General features: G+C 39.3%; 1 protein-coding gene across 2 annotated transcripts in view; it reads right to left on the reverse strand.

Annotated features, from left to right (window-relative positions):
• Positions 1–15,804, reverse strand: part of LOC149024825 (PROTEIN TARGETING TO STARCH (PTST)) — a 28,119-nt gene extending 12,315 nt beyond the window's left edge. Inside the window, exons 1-6 of one of the 2 annotated variants that reach the window (XM_089145021.1) lie at positions 15,506–15,804; positions 12,513–12,556; positions 11,800–12,109; positions 7,426–7,515; positions 6,386–6,454; positions 1,785–1,890 (exon numbers count right to left, since the gene is read on the reverse strand). In XM_089145021.1, coding sequence (XP_089001147.1) covers positions 1,785–1,890; positions 6,386–6,454; positions 7,426–7,515; positions 11,800–12,109; positions 12,513–12,541 — 604 coding nt within the window. In that variant the 5' untranslated portion in view covers positions 12,542–12,556; positions 15,506–15,804. Of the gene's footprint in view, positions 1–1,784; positions 1,891–6,385; positions 6,455–7,425; positions 7,516–11,799; positions 12,110–12,512; positions 12,557–15,461 lie in introns of both variants that reach the window. The other variant, XM_089145020.1, reaches the window with a different exon arrangement.
• Positions 15,805–16,823: the final 1,019 nt, after the last annotated feature.

Genomic DNA, 16,823 nt, shown 5'->3' on the forward strand with positions numbered 1-16,823 from the left:
GTTTAAAAACTAAAGCGTAAAAGTTAACAGACTGGAGTTATTTATAACCTGGAGCATATTATTAATTGGTGCATGTTATTAGGCCAATTTCTTGTGCACACATGTAACAGGACCTATAACTAGTGGGTGCAGGTAATTTACAGCAGAAGGGGGGAGGGGGGCAGCACGGGAAAGAGAAGCTTAGGAGTCAGAATCAGAAGTGAACGTATTCACAGAAACAAAACAATAGCTCCAATGGATGATGAAAAGGTGAGAGATTTGTTTGAAATCTGTCCAACAATGAACACTGGATCCAGCAGTAAGGAGTGAGAGAGGGACAATGAGGATTGTCTGGGCAGAAGTGGCAAGAGAAAAGATGAATATGCATATGTTGATAGCAGCAGATAGAGCCATCCTCAGCATACTGAACACATGAAGAATCTGAGGAAATAAGAGTGCTTCGAAAGAATTTATTTTTATTTTTATTTTTTATTTTCCTTTTTGGGTTTTGGGTTGGGAGAGAAAAGAAAACTGAGAACAATGCTGCATATATTTTTCACCAACTAATCAGCTCAGATGTAACATCTCAAGTTGGGACCTAGTCTTCCATAGAAAAAGAAATGATTCCTCCCAACATCATAGGAATTCCTGTATCATTTTTGCATCTCATTGGCTCATCGCCAGTAGAAAGCCATCGCCAAAGAGAAGAAAAAGAGATAACGAAGGGCAAAATGGTCATATAACACCTTTAAAGGATGATACAGCCATTTCAAATGTCAGTTAAAAACTAATGGGTGAAAGTCAACGGACTGGGGTTAATTTAACCCAGAGCATTTTGTAAGCGGGTGCATGCAATTAGGCCAATTTCTTAGAAATGCATGTAATTGGGCCCAAAACTACAGGGTTGCGTGTAAGTTACTCAAAAAAAGCAAGCTTATGGAGTATAGAAACAGAAATGAATACAATCAAACTTAACAAGAGCTCCCGTGGATGACAAGATGAGAGATATGTTTGGAATCTGTGCAACAATGAACATTGCATGCACCAGTAAGGAGTGATAGAAGGATGCTGAAGATTATCTGGGTTTAAGTGGTGACAAGGAGATGAATGCTCATATGTTGATAGCAGCAGGTAGGACCATCCTTAGTGGATTAACCACATGAAAACTCAACAAAATAAAAATAGTTTAGCAGAGGGGTTGGTTGGTTTCCCTTTTTTGGGAATTTTTTGTGGAGGTGGGGGGGAAGGTGTAGGGGAGAAGAATAGAGAAACTGACAACGCTGTAGACATTTTCTACCAACTAATGAATTCAGGCATATTATGCAATGTAACACCTCAAGGTGGGCAACAGTCGCCATATAAAAACAACTAAATTCTTCAAATTTCATACATATGAACTCCATTTCAACTGTTTTCTACTTAAGCCAGAATCAGCATCCTTGGTTATGGGTCAGTCAGCATGAACTTCCACAAATAGGGGTCAAATGCACAGTGCTGGATTACTAAAAATTGTCCAAACTAAGGATCAGGATCAGATGTTGTAAAGCTCTGGCAAAACCCAGTTTAAAACCATTATGCATCCATTGGAATAATTGGATGATTCATGGTTAATAAACCTCATCATGACAGTACTAAGGAGGGTCCAGTGTGCGGTGTATTCAGAAGATTTTCAGCGGGACCACTAAAACCATAGCATTGAGGTAGAGACAAAGCCGATAAGTCTAGGTACCATCAAATAGCAGCTCCAGGACAAGACTATATAGAATAAAATGATTTAGTCTAATGAGTTCTTGGATCAGAAATACCTTCTAATCTTGAAAGAAGGTGGGACTGGATGTATTTCCCATTAATCTTTCTAGAGCCTCCTGAATTGCCAGTCTTGGCTACTTCTTCTGCCAATTTGACCAAAGCCTGGCAATAAAAAGTTACCAATTAGAAATTAAAAGTTGAAGATGCTCAGTTTCTTAAATGTAGCTAATCAAACATAAAGAGAGATTACAAATGAATATCTTAAATCAAGCTATTCCATAGGTTTAACTTGATTCCACTGGACTTGCACAAAAATAGTTTCTCTGCCAGGACTGGTATCTCAATAGAGCTGCTAAACAAGAGTTGTCTTTTATCAACCACTGGTGTGGTAGTACTCAACTGGTGGAACCAGCAAGATTGGGTCTTGAAATCCAAACCCAGATGGAACCAGCTGAACCTGGGTTGGTTTATAAGGGCATGTAGTAGTTTTCTTCCAAGGCAAGATGGGAAGGACTTTCTAACTTGAGACCTCCTGGTGAGAGTAGGCTTAGCACACCACAGCATCACCAACTGCATTAGGCAGCTGCTGTTGACTAGTAGTAAATTTCTATTTCTTTTACTTAATGATGTCGAGTAAATTACATAGTAACTTAGGAGGAGTCTGTTTCAAACTCTACTATGGGTGCAAATTTGTCTCAGTTTAAATTCAGTTAGAATTTTCTGTTCTTTTTGTATACTTGCATGTACTCAAAAGATATATTGACACACAAAGGTTGCGTGTGTTTCTCACCATGAGTGTGGTTACATGGTTCTCTTCACCCCTGCAACTATGAGATTCCATCTCAGATAGCTCCATGTTATCTCAACGACCCTCAGCCATAACTTTATGGGCTTGCTTCACGACACCCCCCCCCCCCAATCGACTCATTAATTAATCAAATAGGATTGGCTTTCAGGTCAAGCATAGTGCACAAAAACAGGATCCAATATAGGCCAAGCATTGAGCTACAGGACTAGATATAAATCAGACCCCTTATTTTCTTGGAAGGTTCTTGTTTACTTAAGGCTCTAACTATGATGGCATGAACTTTACTTCCATTGTATGTACTATCTAATTACCATCTGGATGATCATGTGTCTTGTGAAGGTGGTGCAATAAAAAATGATTCCAAATCATTAATAGATCTTAGAAAAGGACTGCAATGAGCTGGAGTTTGAATACCCAGAGAACACAGAAGCCAGGGAAATTTCTCTTAGCAAAGGATGAGGAAATTTCAGAAAGCCATAAATCTTATACTCAAGTATTGCACCAAGAAGCCAATAAATGGTTATTATGAGGACTATACTGAATCAATCTTTGACAAAGTCTGCGTATTTTGGCAATTTTGGAGCCTGCAGAACTGGACCCTTTCAGCAAAATGGAGGGACAACATGGCAAATTAGTACTGTACATCTTATAGATAACCCCTTCAAATTGGTCAAAGCATGAATGTATCATAAATCTCTGAAACGTAAAATTGAAAACTCTTAAGTTGCAAGATTTCTAAAATAGAAACAAGCAACTTAATAAGAATCGGACGAAGAGCTTGTGGAATCTTGAGCAGTCAAGTTGGTGAATCCAATGACCCTCACCCTCCAGCTCTGAGGACTATGTCTTCTTTGCCACCGACCCCTCTCCTGCCGTCTCCTACCCCCACCGCTCCCCCCCCCCTCTTCTACCACGGCTGACCCCCCACCCCCTCCCAAACAATGGAAATCTCTTTTCTCAAATCACGAACCCTTCGCAGATAACCTAAACCTTTCTTTCCTCCCCCAACCCCAAACAACAACAACAATCTTATCCCTCTACCTCCACTGCCCCTGGCATTCACTGCTGGAAATTGGCCATTATTGGTCAATTTCTTGGCCCCCTGTCCCCCCCCCCTCAACATCATCAAATCCTCCCTTGCAAAAAACAATGGAAAGCCCTTGGTCTTATGGATATGTACTTGCTTGATATTGGAAATTTTCTCTTTAACTTCTCTTCTTTGGAATATCAAGCCCGAGCCTTGGAGGGATCCCCCTGGTCTGTTGGAAAATCCCAAATTTTCATCAAACCCTGGTCCCTTCCTCTCCTCTCCGTAGGGTCGACTTCAACTCTCTTCCCCTGTGGATTAATCTCCTTGGACTGCCTCTCGAGTTTTGGAATTCCGATTGTCTCAGTCAAATTGGCTCTGCTTTAGGAATTCCCCTACGTACTGATGTCAAGACCCTCATAATGGAAAGACTTTCATACGCACGCCTCTGCGTGGACTTCCCGGCTGCCAAACCTTTGCCTACTATTGTTTCTATTGCCGATGACAATGACCTGAAGTATGATCAGACTATCGTATACGACTAGATCCCTCTTTGTTGCGGTCTCTATTCTGCATTCGGTCGTGATGCAACTTCTTGCTCATCTTTTGCTTTTCATTTGTCCTGCTCAGGCAACCAAAAGAAAATAAATGGAACTCAAAATTTCTCCGCTATTATGCCTTCCAACGTAGTGCCTCCGACTGAGAAAATGAGCCCCATTCCTAAGGCCCCCCACAACACTATTGACTTCTTGGAATTTGTCGCGGTTGATAAGAACAAGACTCCTCCTCTCTCTGTTGCTGCCTTTGAAAGAAGAAAAATCTCAGCTGTTGTTGCCGCCGGTTGAAGCAAGCTTTCAAATCTCCATCTTGCAAAAACATACCGGAGAAACGAAGAAGAACTGGTTTCCTGCCGCCGGCGAATAGTTTTGCCCTCCAGACTTTGATGGAACTCCCGAAAGCTGTTCCTTTCTGCACCTCTGCCACCATTGGCCTAAACCCCGCATCTCTGAGTGCTGACTCTATTGCCGCCATTGAATTGAAAAGCTTCTTCAGCCCTGCTGATGCGACCAAGGTCCCAGACGATAAGCATGCCTTTGATCAATCGATCATTAAGGTAAGGTCTGATCTATTGACCAATTTCCCTGCCAATCTCGAACCTTCACCCATGTCTATCGCCCCTAAGACACCTAGTGGAAGACAAATTAGGAAACCCAAAAGTAGCTTTTATGCATCGACCTCCACCATCACTGATGCAAACAAAACCCTTTTATCGCCTGTGAAAAAGACCATCTCGCCCTTGGCCCCTCCTTCCCTTGTGACTCCTAAAAGTCTACCCATTACCAACTACTGACACCCTAAGCCCAAATACTTTTCCCACAACCAAGCCCATCTCTACTGGGCCTATACCTCTCATTAACCCTAGGCCTCCTTGCACCTCAGAACCCCTTAAACCCTCATTGTCCAAATCAAAAGCCAAAAACCCAATCCACGACCATAATACCCAACACACAACCAACGCAAATTACCACCACAACACCCTTCCTGTTTCCCACTTAAACCTCATCACCGATCCTACATACTCCCAACCCAACTCCATTCGCCATCAGACCCTTCAAAACTGAAGCTTTCCGCCTCTGTCCTTGATCTACCTTTCACACCCATGAACCTCTCCCCCTCCTCCAGCTCTTGACTCCGATATTTTTGAAATGCCATCTCCTCTCATTTCCCCCCTGTGTGAGAATCCCATTCCCCACTTGCCCTTCCCCAGCAGCGATAGGGATGCACCCTAGTTAGCTATGTTTGATTTCTTTATTTGGAATGTCAGGGGGCTCAACACCCTTGCAAAGCAAGCAGATGTTAAAAACACCATCAAAACTTCTAAAGTCTCCCCATGTGCCCTTCTTGAAACTTATGTCCAAATGAACAATGCTCATTGGATTGCTTAGTCTATTGCCCCCTCTTGGTCATTCATCTTTAACTCTTCCCCCTCTATCAAGGGTCGTATTTGGATTCTTTGGGACTCTTCAAGATTTCAAATTACTCTTCTCCAATCCACTCCCCAACTTATGCATCTCAGCATCCTAGACAACCTCTCCCATCCCTTCGTCCTTACCATAATCTATGGCTTCAATCATGCCTTTGATCGTGCCCCTCTCTGGGAGGATCTTAGATCTATCTCCACCTCTTCCCCTAAGATACCCTGGGGTATTGGAGGGGATTTTAACATCACTAGATTTTCCCATGAGAGAGTGGGTGGCTCCCCCCGGACCCTTTCCCGATGGATGACCTCAAACCTGCATTGATGATTTGGGGATTGCCGACCTTCAATGGTCGGGTCATCCCCTTACTTGGCATAATCACCGTTCGAGTTCGGCTTGTATTGCCTTTAAGCTCGATCGCTTTCTCGCCAATGATTCTTGGCTCTCCTCCTTCCCCTCTTCCCATGCCACTTTCTCTAATTCAAATCTTTTCAATCACTCTCCCTGCCTTGTCCAAATCTCTCCTCCTATCTTCTTTGGCCCAAAGCTTCGGAGGTTTCAACATGTAATGAATTCAAAGGAATAAATACGTCCTCCAGTCAAAGTACATAATTATTTTTTATGGTCAGTTGTCCTTCTATGATACAAAGAGCCACCCTTTTTTTGACTAAAGTAAATTCTCTCATGAAAATCAAGAAGACATGACTGTTTCCAGAAATAAAGTCTATAAAATCTTGGGAAGAAGCTTGATTTATCTTGTCACACAACATATGAGGAGAGGAATGCCGCAACACTATGGGACTAATATACGTGGATAATGACGGAATTAAGAAAGATAGTTACCTGAACTTCGACTTCAATGTCACCAAGTTTACTTTTGAAGCTAACCAGTTCATCTTCCTTTACTTGCAACTGTAATGTAAAAAGACCAGCATAGCCAATCAATAAGAGGAACACCTAGCAGAAACTCTGAAGCCTGATATTCTTTTAGACATTTCCAAATTAGTTTGCATCTAATTCCAAGAGCCAAAGAATTCATTTATGTGATACACAATCAGTAATAAATCAGGAATTACTTTGGGAACATTTCAGGGAGCTTCTTCTACTAAGATTATGTGCATGCATGCTTGGATGAGATTCTGGTGCTTCTGTTTCTGCAATTTTCACAATCAATATTTTGGGTCAAAAGAAGTGTGCACAATATGATTAGTCATTTGGAATCCTCAGTACCATTAAGTACCATAGTCTCTAGATGCAGGGGGTAGGGGAAGGCCCATATTAAAAATAAAAAAAATAAAAATTCACCAGATTCTGATTCTAAAATCTGAGAAGCAAAGCTGGAGAATCCCCTCAAAAGCGGTACTAAGAGAAGATTGTTACAATTATCAACCAAGATATGTACCCAATTCATATGATAAGATTTTTATTGGCCCCTTCCTCAATCCCCATTTTCAACGGAACCTGCATTCTAAAATCTGAGATTCAGAAGTTGAAGAAGCTCCCCGAAAGAACACTAAGAGAGAAAAGATCGTTGAAATTATCAACCAAGATATGTACTACAATCAAAATGTCAGAATTTAGCCTTCTAACAAATATCTGTCACATGCCTGGTAGATTGATAATTTGGTTATTCTCCAATCATATAAAAATAAATAAACTTTTAGATGTTTGCAATAGAATGGATCACACATGCAGTTAGGTCCCTGTCATGGTTTGTTTGCAGCCAATCAACCATGAAATTGTAGATGTTTGCAACAGAATGGGTTGGCCCATGGAGCAAGTTGATAAAAAGAATTAGGAAAGTGAATTATTAAGAAGCATCATATCAAGAGACAGAGATTATGCACACATAAAGTTTTACCAAGTAACAAATCTGTACAAACCTGTCGTTTGAGAAACCGGTTGTGCTGATTAGCTTCGCTAAGTTTTCTGGTAAGCTTGGTTCTTTCAGAATCAGCCAGTAGAGACTTCAACTGTCAAGGAATCATGAAATTTAGCATCTTCAGACACAATGCATTTCCTATCCACATAAAGTTACTTATCTAGGGCAGAGGAATTAGATATATTAGCTACAGTAGTATTTCTAATCAGACATCAATCATTGGCAACAGAAATATGGAATAGAAAGAAAATAGGCAGATATCATCACATAAGTATATGATGAGATCTGGTAAGCTGAAACAAAGCAACACTACCTAACCTATAGAAAATAGAATTACAATGAACATAAAACACAGCAAATGGGGTAGGTATAATAGTGGATAAAGATTTTAAGAATGATGTGGTGGATGTTAAAAGAGTGGGTGATAGGATTATTGCTATCAAGCTTGTAATGGAGAAACATATTGTAAATATAATTTGTGCATATGCACCTCAGGTAGGATTGGATGAAAGTCTAAAGTTAGAATTTTGGGAAAATATGGATGGATTAATGCAAGGAATTCATCAAGGAGAAAAGACTATCATAGGAGGTGATTTAAATAGACATATTGGAAAAGATCAAAGAGGCTATGAGAGTATACATGGAGGATATGGTTTTGGAGAGAGGAATGAGGAAGGGATTTCAATTTTAGAAGTTGTTGTTGCTGCTTTTGATTTAACTATTGTAAATACTTACTTCAAAAAGAGAGATGAACATTTAATTACCTTAAAAAATGGACATCATAGAAGCCAAATAGATTTCTTCCTAACTAGAAGGACTGGTAGATTGTTGTGCAAGGATTGCAAGGTGATACCAAGGGAAAGCTTAACTACACAACATAGACTTGATGTCTTGGATATGTGCCTAACCCCAGAAACTCATAAAATGTGCAAGGTTAACTATCCCAGGATAAGATGGTGAAACTTGAAAGGAGAGTGCTTGAATTCCTTTGCTAATGAAGTAGTCAAACAAGGAAAGTGGGATTTTGAGAGGGACACTAATGCGATGTGGAATGAGATGGCTATGTGTATCAAGAAGGTGGCTAAAGATGTCCTAGGTGAATTAAAAGGAAAACTCCATTCTTATAGAGAGACTTGGTGGTGGGATAGTGAGGTTCAAGCTGCCATTAGGAATAAGAAAGCTAGTTTTAAGACATGGCAAAGAACTAAGGATGTTGAGGATCTTCAAAGGTATGGGTTGGCTAGAAATGAAGCTAAGAAAATTGCAAGAAAAGCAAGGGAGAAGAAGTATGAAGAGTTATACAATAAGGTGGGCACGAAGAAAGGGGAAAAATCTATTTATAAGATAGCTAAAATAAGGGATAGGAAGAGTAGAGATCTTGACCATGTTAGATGTATTAAAAATGGAGATGGTAAAGAACTAGTATGTGATGAGGAAATTAAAAAAATATAGGAAATCTATTTTGCTAATCTACTAAACGAGCATGCTTCAAGCACATGTGATTCGGACGATTACACCATTCACCAAGGCACCAATTTTCAAACATATATGCGGAGAATTTCGATGTCAAAAGTAAAAGAAGCACTAAGGTGGATGGAACTAGGCAAGACATAAGGTCTTGATGAAATCCCAATAGAAGTATGGAAGAGCTTAGGAACCCGTAGGCTTGTTTGGTTGACTAAGTTGTTTAATAAGATTATGAGCACAGGAAAAATGCCAAATGAATACAGGAAAAACATTGTGGTTCCAATTTATAAAAATAAAGAAGATATTTAAAGTTGTAAAAACTATAGGGGCATTAATTTGATGAGCCATACGATGAAATTATAAGAGAGAGTAACTGAAACCCGTTTGAAATACTTAACCACAATTATGGAGAACCAATTTGTGTTTATGCCGGGAAGATCTACAACGGAGGCTATTTACCTAATTAGGAGACTTATGAAAGGTATAGATAATGCAGGAAAGAGCTTCATATGGTATTTATAGACCTAGAAAAAGCTTATGATAGAGTTCCTAGAGCGTTAATTTGGCAAGTATTAGAGAAAAGAAGTGTTACAAGTAAATATGTAGACATAGTTAAGGATATGTATGATGGTTCAGTAACATGTGTAAGAATAGTGGGGGGACAAAGTAATGAATTCCCAATTATAGTTGGGCTACATCAAGGATCAACTTTAAGCACACATTTATTTGCACTTGAAATGGACGAATTAAACAAAGACATTCAAGACGAGGTCCCTTGGTGTATAGTTTTTGCTGATGATATTGTGTTGATATATGAGACTTAAGTGGGGATTAATACCAAGTTATTATCATGGAGAGCAACTTTGGAATCAAGAGGCTTTAAATTAAGTAGAACGAAGACAGAATATCTAGTTTGTAACTTTAGTCATAATCGAACAAAAGATGAGGTGGTGAAACTTGACGATAAGGAGATTCCTCTAAGTGATTCTTTTAGGTACCTAGGTTTAATCATAAATAAAAGAGGTGATATAGAGGATGATGTTTCCCAAAGAATTAAAATAGAGTGGATGAAGTGGAGAGGTGCGTCCGGGGTCTTGTATGATCGATGTATTCCATTAAAGCTCAAAGGAAAATTCTATAGGACCGTCGTTCGACCAACTATGATGTGCGGTGCAGAGTGTTGGGCTGTTAAAAAGAATCACATAGATAAACTCAGTATAGCAGAAATGAGGATGTTAAGATGGATGAGTGGCAAAACTAGGAAGGATAAGATAAGGAAGGATTATATTAGAGTTGGTTTGGGTGTTACTCCCATAAGTGATAAGCTTTGGGAAAGTTTTTTGAGTTGGCATGGCCATGTTTAACGGAGACTTATAAATGCCCCTATACGGAGAAATGTTATAATCCAAATTGAAGGAACTAGAAGAGCTAGGGGTAGACCTAAGATAACCTTAAGAGAAGTGGTGAGAAAGGATATGCATAGCTTAAGCCTCGAATCTAGCATGGCCTCAGACAGAACTGATTGGAAGGCAAGAATCCATGTAGCTGACCTCATTTAGTTGGGACTAGGCTTATTGTTGTTGATGTTGTTGTATTTGTATAAAACACAGCAAATACTTGCAAACAATGAACTGAATGAAGACAAATTTGGAGGAGTAGAAACCTATATGACGAAGATAATAAAAAGTTGAAAACAAAAAATCAGTAAGTCAGAAAATCTAACAGAAGTTTTGATCCAGCCATCCGACGAACACCATTTTCAAGTCGAATGGAGTAGGAAAAGGGGAGAGTAAATTAGTTTGATCTCATTCCATCCTGGTGGTAAGATTATCAGAATCTACTTACCGTTAACTATAGACTATATTGTTATCCAACGGAAAGTCAGACACACAGAAACAGTACTGAAAAAACTAATAGAACATAAGAAAACTTATCAGTTAAGATAACACAAAGAAGATTAAAAATCACACAGAAGACGCCCATGGTAAAAAATCTCTAGCTACTCAAATATTTCTGGAACAGTGAACGACAGAGAATACCCCAAAGAGAACAGGAAGAAGTGGGTTTCAAAGTTTCAAAATGTATGACCTGCAGTTGTGCTTCCCCACCCTCCCCCATTAGGCTTCACCAACTTGGTAGCCACTTGCTTCATCACAAGGGCTATGACTGATTCACCACAGTGTACACGCTCACATGGAGGTTAGTTTTCCAAAACATCAATCCTCGGTGGTAGCCAACCATTTCACTTTCTTCATAATAACCAATCACCTCCACTGTATGGGGTTACTTTTTTTTTTTGGGTGAAAAAATGCATGGGGTTACTTGGATGCTAAGATATCTTTATGTGTATTATTATTAACTTAGTCCTAACACATGAGGTGTTATGGGTAAATAATTCCAGGTTTTAAGAGTGTGTTATGTACTGTTTCTTAATCAGGGATATACTTGTCATTAGCTTGAGTTATTGAGATATGGTCTACACCATAGACCTTGAGTATTTTCCACCAGGCTTGGGGCCCGATCTTCTTTTCCTATTGATTGCTAAGACTGGTCTCCAGTGTTTGATATTGTTGCATGGTCAAAGCAGGTTCAGTCAGCGTTTGCTGCTTTCTCTTTCTTTGCTCTAAGAGACTATTTAGGGTTTTTACGTGTGTGCAGCCACCTATTGCTGCAATTTTAATTTCATGATGACCTAGTTATATCAATGAAACACTAGTTTTTCTTTCATTTTGTTACAGTTAACGAGGGCAATTTGACAAGCCTGATTGCAGAACATTAAAATACAGGTGTTCATTTCAATAGTCACCCTGTTTATAATAACTAGACCTCATTATCTTACCAAAGAATTGTCAAAGAAATCTAAAATTTAAGAATAAGAAAAACTTAATACACAAGATCGAAAGTTGACCTTATCACTATCCAATGGCTTAGAAAGAAGATCCTCAAATGAGTCACTGTCAGGAATTTCATCACTGTCACTAAGATCTTCAGTTGATATTGAAGATTCCTTCTCCAAACTAACAGGCATGGAAAATGTTCTCCAAGATGACTGTTGCACTGGAGATTTCCTTATAAAAGAATGCTGAAGAAAATTTAACTGTTGGGAGCCCGTCCTCGAATTACAAAGAGCTGCATTACATGAAATTCTCTGGCTGTTTTCCAGTTCCAACTTTCTTGAACGCCAACACAACCATAAGTTGTGCTTGTCAGGACAACCCCTGGCAATGGTTTTAAACAATTGAGCTAAGTAGAGAACAAGAGGGAAAATCTCTGATGTGAACAATGGTGAAAGGTTACACTTACACCATCCTTATTTATGCCTCTGAGAGAGAAAGAAAGAGAGAACTTATGGAAACAAAGATTTTATACTGTGCTATTAAAGGAAATGGTGTTCTGATGTCCAATGCAGTTAGAACCATATATTACTTTCATTTGGAATTGATATTTATTGAGAAAAAACCACTATCTTTTGACCAATTTCACCTGAGGACATGGAAATAGTCTAAAATAATGAGTTAGGCCACGAATACAACACATAGGCTAGACTTCAGGAATTTGACCCTACCTCAGACACAGGTATCAAATTAGAGTTAACATTCAACAACTAATTATATATATTACCTAAAAACACTTGCCATCTGACACTCCATAATGAAACTTCCTTCCTACAAAAAAAAGAAAAGTATAAGAAATTGACCATAAAGAGGCATTATTTATTTGGAGAAGCACCACAGAGTTTCCATCAATTCAATTATGAAGGAAAAAAAACAATTGCAACCTTCAGAATACACTTAAAATTGGATGAGAATCATTGTAAAAAAAAAAGAAAAAAGACTGGATTTCCCAGTAGTGCTTTGGGGTCTTCTAACAACAGAAAAGAAAGTCCCCTATACAGTCTCCATGCAGTCTGATCCTGGCAATCATAAGTATTACCCTTATGACAAGTCTGTTCAGTGTTACCTCTGTGACTGATCTGGTCATGATGCCAAGTTCTGTCATCAGGGGAACGGACGTCCTAGTGCAGCTCGAGAGGATTGGTCCAATATAGAAAAAGAGATTCCTACTAAGCTGCCTTCTGATCCTAATGGCCCTAATGTTAATGAAGTCTAAATTATGGATACTCAAGAAGTGCATGTAAAATACTCAGGAAGTGCATGCAATCAGCTTCCAATGGTTCAAGATAAGCCTGACCACCAGGTTAAGGTCACTGATGTAATACCTCCTACAACAGCCTTCATCTTTTCATCCAACTCAAGCCGATGCTATTATTGAGACAACACCTGCATCTATTGTTTGGCACCTTCCAGCAGATGAATCCAAAGATAACAATGATTTCCAAGTGCAAGTTACGGCACCTGTAGAAACTGCTTGTTTTTATGGAGCAAGTGCAGTAAGTGTGCTGGAGATACTTACAGCATGCCAACAATGCTGGATAAAATTCCAGCCCATGATAGGCTTTGTGAAGTTTGCAATCTCATGAAAGAAACAGATAAGGGCTTGACTTGACTTAGATTTTTAAGGGACCATCTGCAGTTGAATCTAATCACCATGACATTGCCAAGAATCACTTGAAGATCAAAGTAGTTTCATCTTCAACAAGGCTCCATTATCTTAAATAACTCATTCAACCATCTGAGAAAGACTGAAGACGCTGTTGAAAGCCACTATCTCCATGTCCATGTCCATTACACCCTTAAAATTGTCTGAACAAATGGTTCAAAGAGAAGAACTGATTCAGCTAAGAAAACTTAAAATTATTTCCTCTGTTTCAGATGATCTTTGATATCAATTCCCTTGGACCTTTTGTAGTTTCTGGCTGGGCTGAAAGTTTGATATACTTGCTTGGTGATCATATCTGGTCCATACACGTGTATTTTCCAGAAGATTCTTAGTTTAACCAGATCATCATATCACGTTCATACAGGTGCCTTCAGTTGGTTGCTCCATGTATCTCTTTTATTTCTGTACCTATCAGTTAGCCTCCCAGTTCGTCCTTTCTTTATTTATAAAGGAAGGACCCTCTGCATTTATCAAGGGCCACTGGTAGCCCCTGCCAAATCCAAGACCAACCAGCCAAACCCGGATCCAGCATGGCCTGGCCATGCCTAGTCTGCCTACAATTGCTGTAAGGGTGAATATGTGGCCCTGTTCTTTATTTTTGGCTTTTAAATGTCTAGTAGCTAGTTTCCCTTTCATATTCCTAGGCTACTTTAATATTTTCCTCTAATTAGTTTTTTCTGCAGCTCCTAAGTCTTGGGAACATTTTTTTTCCATTTTCTTGGGTCTAGCTTCTATGCATTGGTTTTGGATTCTAGGTGTTGGGAATTCCATTTGACTTTGTAACTCCAACATTCATCATTGAAAATTCATGTATCCAAGAGGTTCCTTAGCCTCTTCCATCACCATACATCAAAATAGTATATGCTGTTTCAGCAGCTAAAACGATTTCATAATAACTCTCTTTTGTGACAGTGCTTGTGGAACTAGTAGGCTTAGGTGGGACCCAACAGCAAGATCAAAGTAGGACTCCTTCAATCATGACCCCAATGGGATTCCAACAGTTGGGCAATTAGTGGGACTCTAGGCTGCCACCTGTTTATCTTCACCTTCAACTATCATTATCACATTCACCATCAGTCATCCTCATCGCCTTCATCACACATTTGACCATGATAGAATCCGGGTAATATTCTCTCCTCCATGGGAAAGACAGCATAGATAAGCTCTCCCAGGATCATGTTGTATAAGTTCAATTTTCAGAATAGATGAAGTCTACATTAGCACTTGAGATATCACCTCTGCAAATGCTCTAAAATTCGGAGTTAGCTATTGATGTGTATGGGCCACCCAATGTTTTGAAACTTGAGTGTAGTTCTGATTGAAGTGATACTGATAATTGCAATTTTTAATCATTGGATGCAGTGGCCAAAGTGATTCTATAAATTTCTTTCCAGACACTGTTTCTATGATTCTTTTGCTTGTTCTAGAATCACTTCTTACGCTCAATTATCAAACGCCATAATACTCCCATACATCTCTCGATCTTGGATTGGCATCAGGAAGAAAAAAGACACTTCCACCTCAGGATCACTCACAGCGGAATTAATCTCAGGCTTACTCCCGTTCCTTTTGATATTTTCCTTTTCCGTTTGGCCATCAGCTTTTGGTAACTAATTTCGATTCACACATTCAGTCCCACATTTAGCACTTAGTCGATTAGTAGTGGCCACATCAAGCCCCAGTGCAGGATACTTGTCATAAAATGCTACTGAACAAACTACTTACAGTGAAAACTTGTGAAGAATAAGAACGATCACATAAGATCAAAAAAGATGCACGTCGAAGAGAGCTGAGAAATAGAGAATTCGATTGAAATCATTTGTTTCAAGTTTCATCCCCCAAATTGCGCTTTCGAGAAGCGGCATTTGTTCAAACACATTGCAATTGGTCCAAGATTAACAGAAAAATCAATTGATTACATACTACAGAAGGTAACATGTCGCAATCAATTCCAGCAACGAATCAAGCAGCGTTAAATTGAAAATAAGATAAAGAAGTTCTTCTACTTACAGGAAAAGGGGGAGCGTAACAATCCTAAAGAGCCGTTACCACACCTGGTTGAAGCAGCTACCTACACAAGTGACTGTGCTTGTGGAAGATTAGGAGAGAAGAGCTGCAGTGAGTTTGTGTTGCGTGTGGGTCAACGTGCGGGAGATCGTTCGCACACCTGTGATAGCTGATAAACAGCGACCTTGCAGCTTTGTAGGGTGGTTATCGAGCTTCCGGCTAACATTTCTCCACATGTCATACGGCAAGCGGTAGACTCTCCAACGCAAGACTGACTAGTTCTCACTCTCTCACCACAAACTCGAAGGAACTACTAACATATGCAACAGATGTTATGGAACATGGAATTATGGATAGGAATCCGGAAATAGAATCAAGCACTTCAAGCTTCTGACCCAAATAATTGTAAATTAATCAAATGAATATAAAGTTTTAAAGTAATTGACTCCTACCTTCAACTAAACATTCATTACTCCATCAACATATAAAAATCTTATAATGGGTTGAAGAATAGATTGTTGGAGATAACGCTTAAAGTATTTCACGATACCATGCGATACTAGCCAATTCGTATTCATATTTGATCCAACTAATACGATACATCTCGATACGTCTCTCCATTGAATTATACTAAAATATATTAGGTAGAATGATAGTTTACAATACTCGGTACAGAACGATATGTCTCTTAAAATCACTTGACCGATATAATACTCAATACTGATACTTTAAACCTTGATTGGAGGTTACATCAAAGCAATTGGTCATATATATTTGAAAGTTGGGGATAAATGGCCTTTTATTCAAAGAATTACAAAATCTAAACTAAGGGGAAGGGAATTGTCAATCAATTCAGAAGGCATAAGACAAAGCTTTAAAGGCCAAGTAGTCAGCTAAAAAGTTGGCCTCCCTTAGATTATAAGGAAAACTACATGTTAAAAAAGTGGACAAATGGAGGATATCTTGTAGTATAGTAACTATTGAAATTAGTGTGAAAATTTGCTCTTTTTGTAGGAGGTTTTACGAATTGTTGATTATCCACCTCTAATTCGAGGTTGAAGATCACTTTAGATGTCATATGTAGTACCAACTCTTCTTGAAGCGAGATGGCCTCAACTTGAAGGATAGATGATGGAGGAGATTCTGGTACAACAATAATAACAAACCTTAGTATTTACTAATTACAAACTATAAACCCTATAACCCCCCCCCCCCTCCCCTTCTGTCCTTTGATACTTACATTAGTGTTGAGTATACACTAGAGGTGAGGGGGAGGGGATAGGGGGATCCACATCCTCTGTAATTCCGGGAATTCCTTTCCTACCCAAGCCCACCGTCCAATTCCCGGCAATACCCACCATCGGA

Source organism: Hakea prostrata, chromosome 2 (assembly GCF_041222555.1).
Source record: "Hakea prostrata isolate BN-2017 chromosome 2, UWA_Hpros_2, whole genome shotgun sequence".
Taxonomy (NCBI): Eukaryota; Viridiplantae; Streptophyta; class Magnoliopsida; order Proteales; family Proteaceae; genus Hakea; species Hakea prostrata.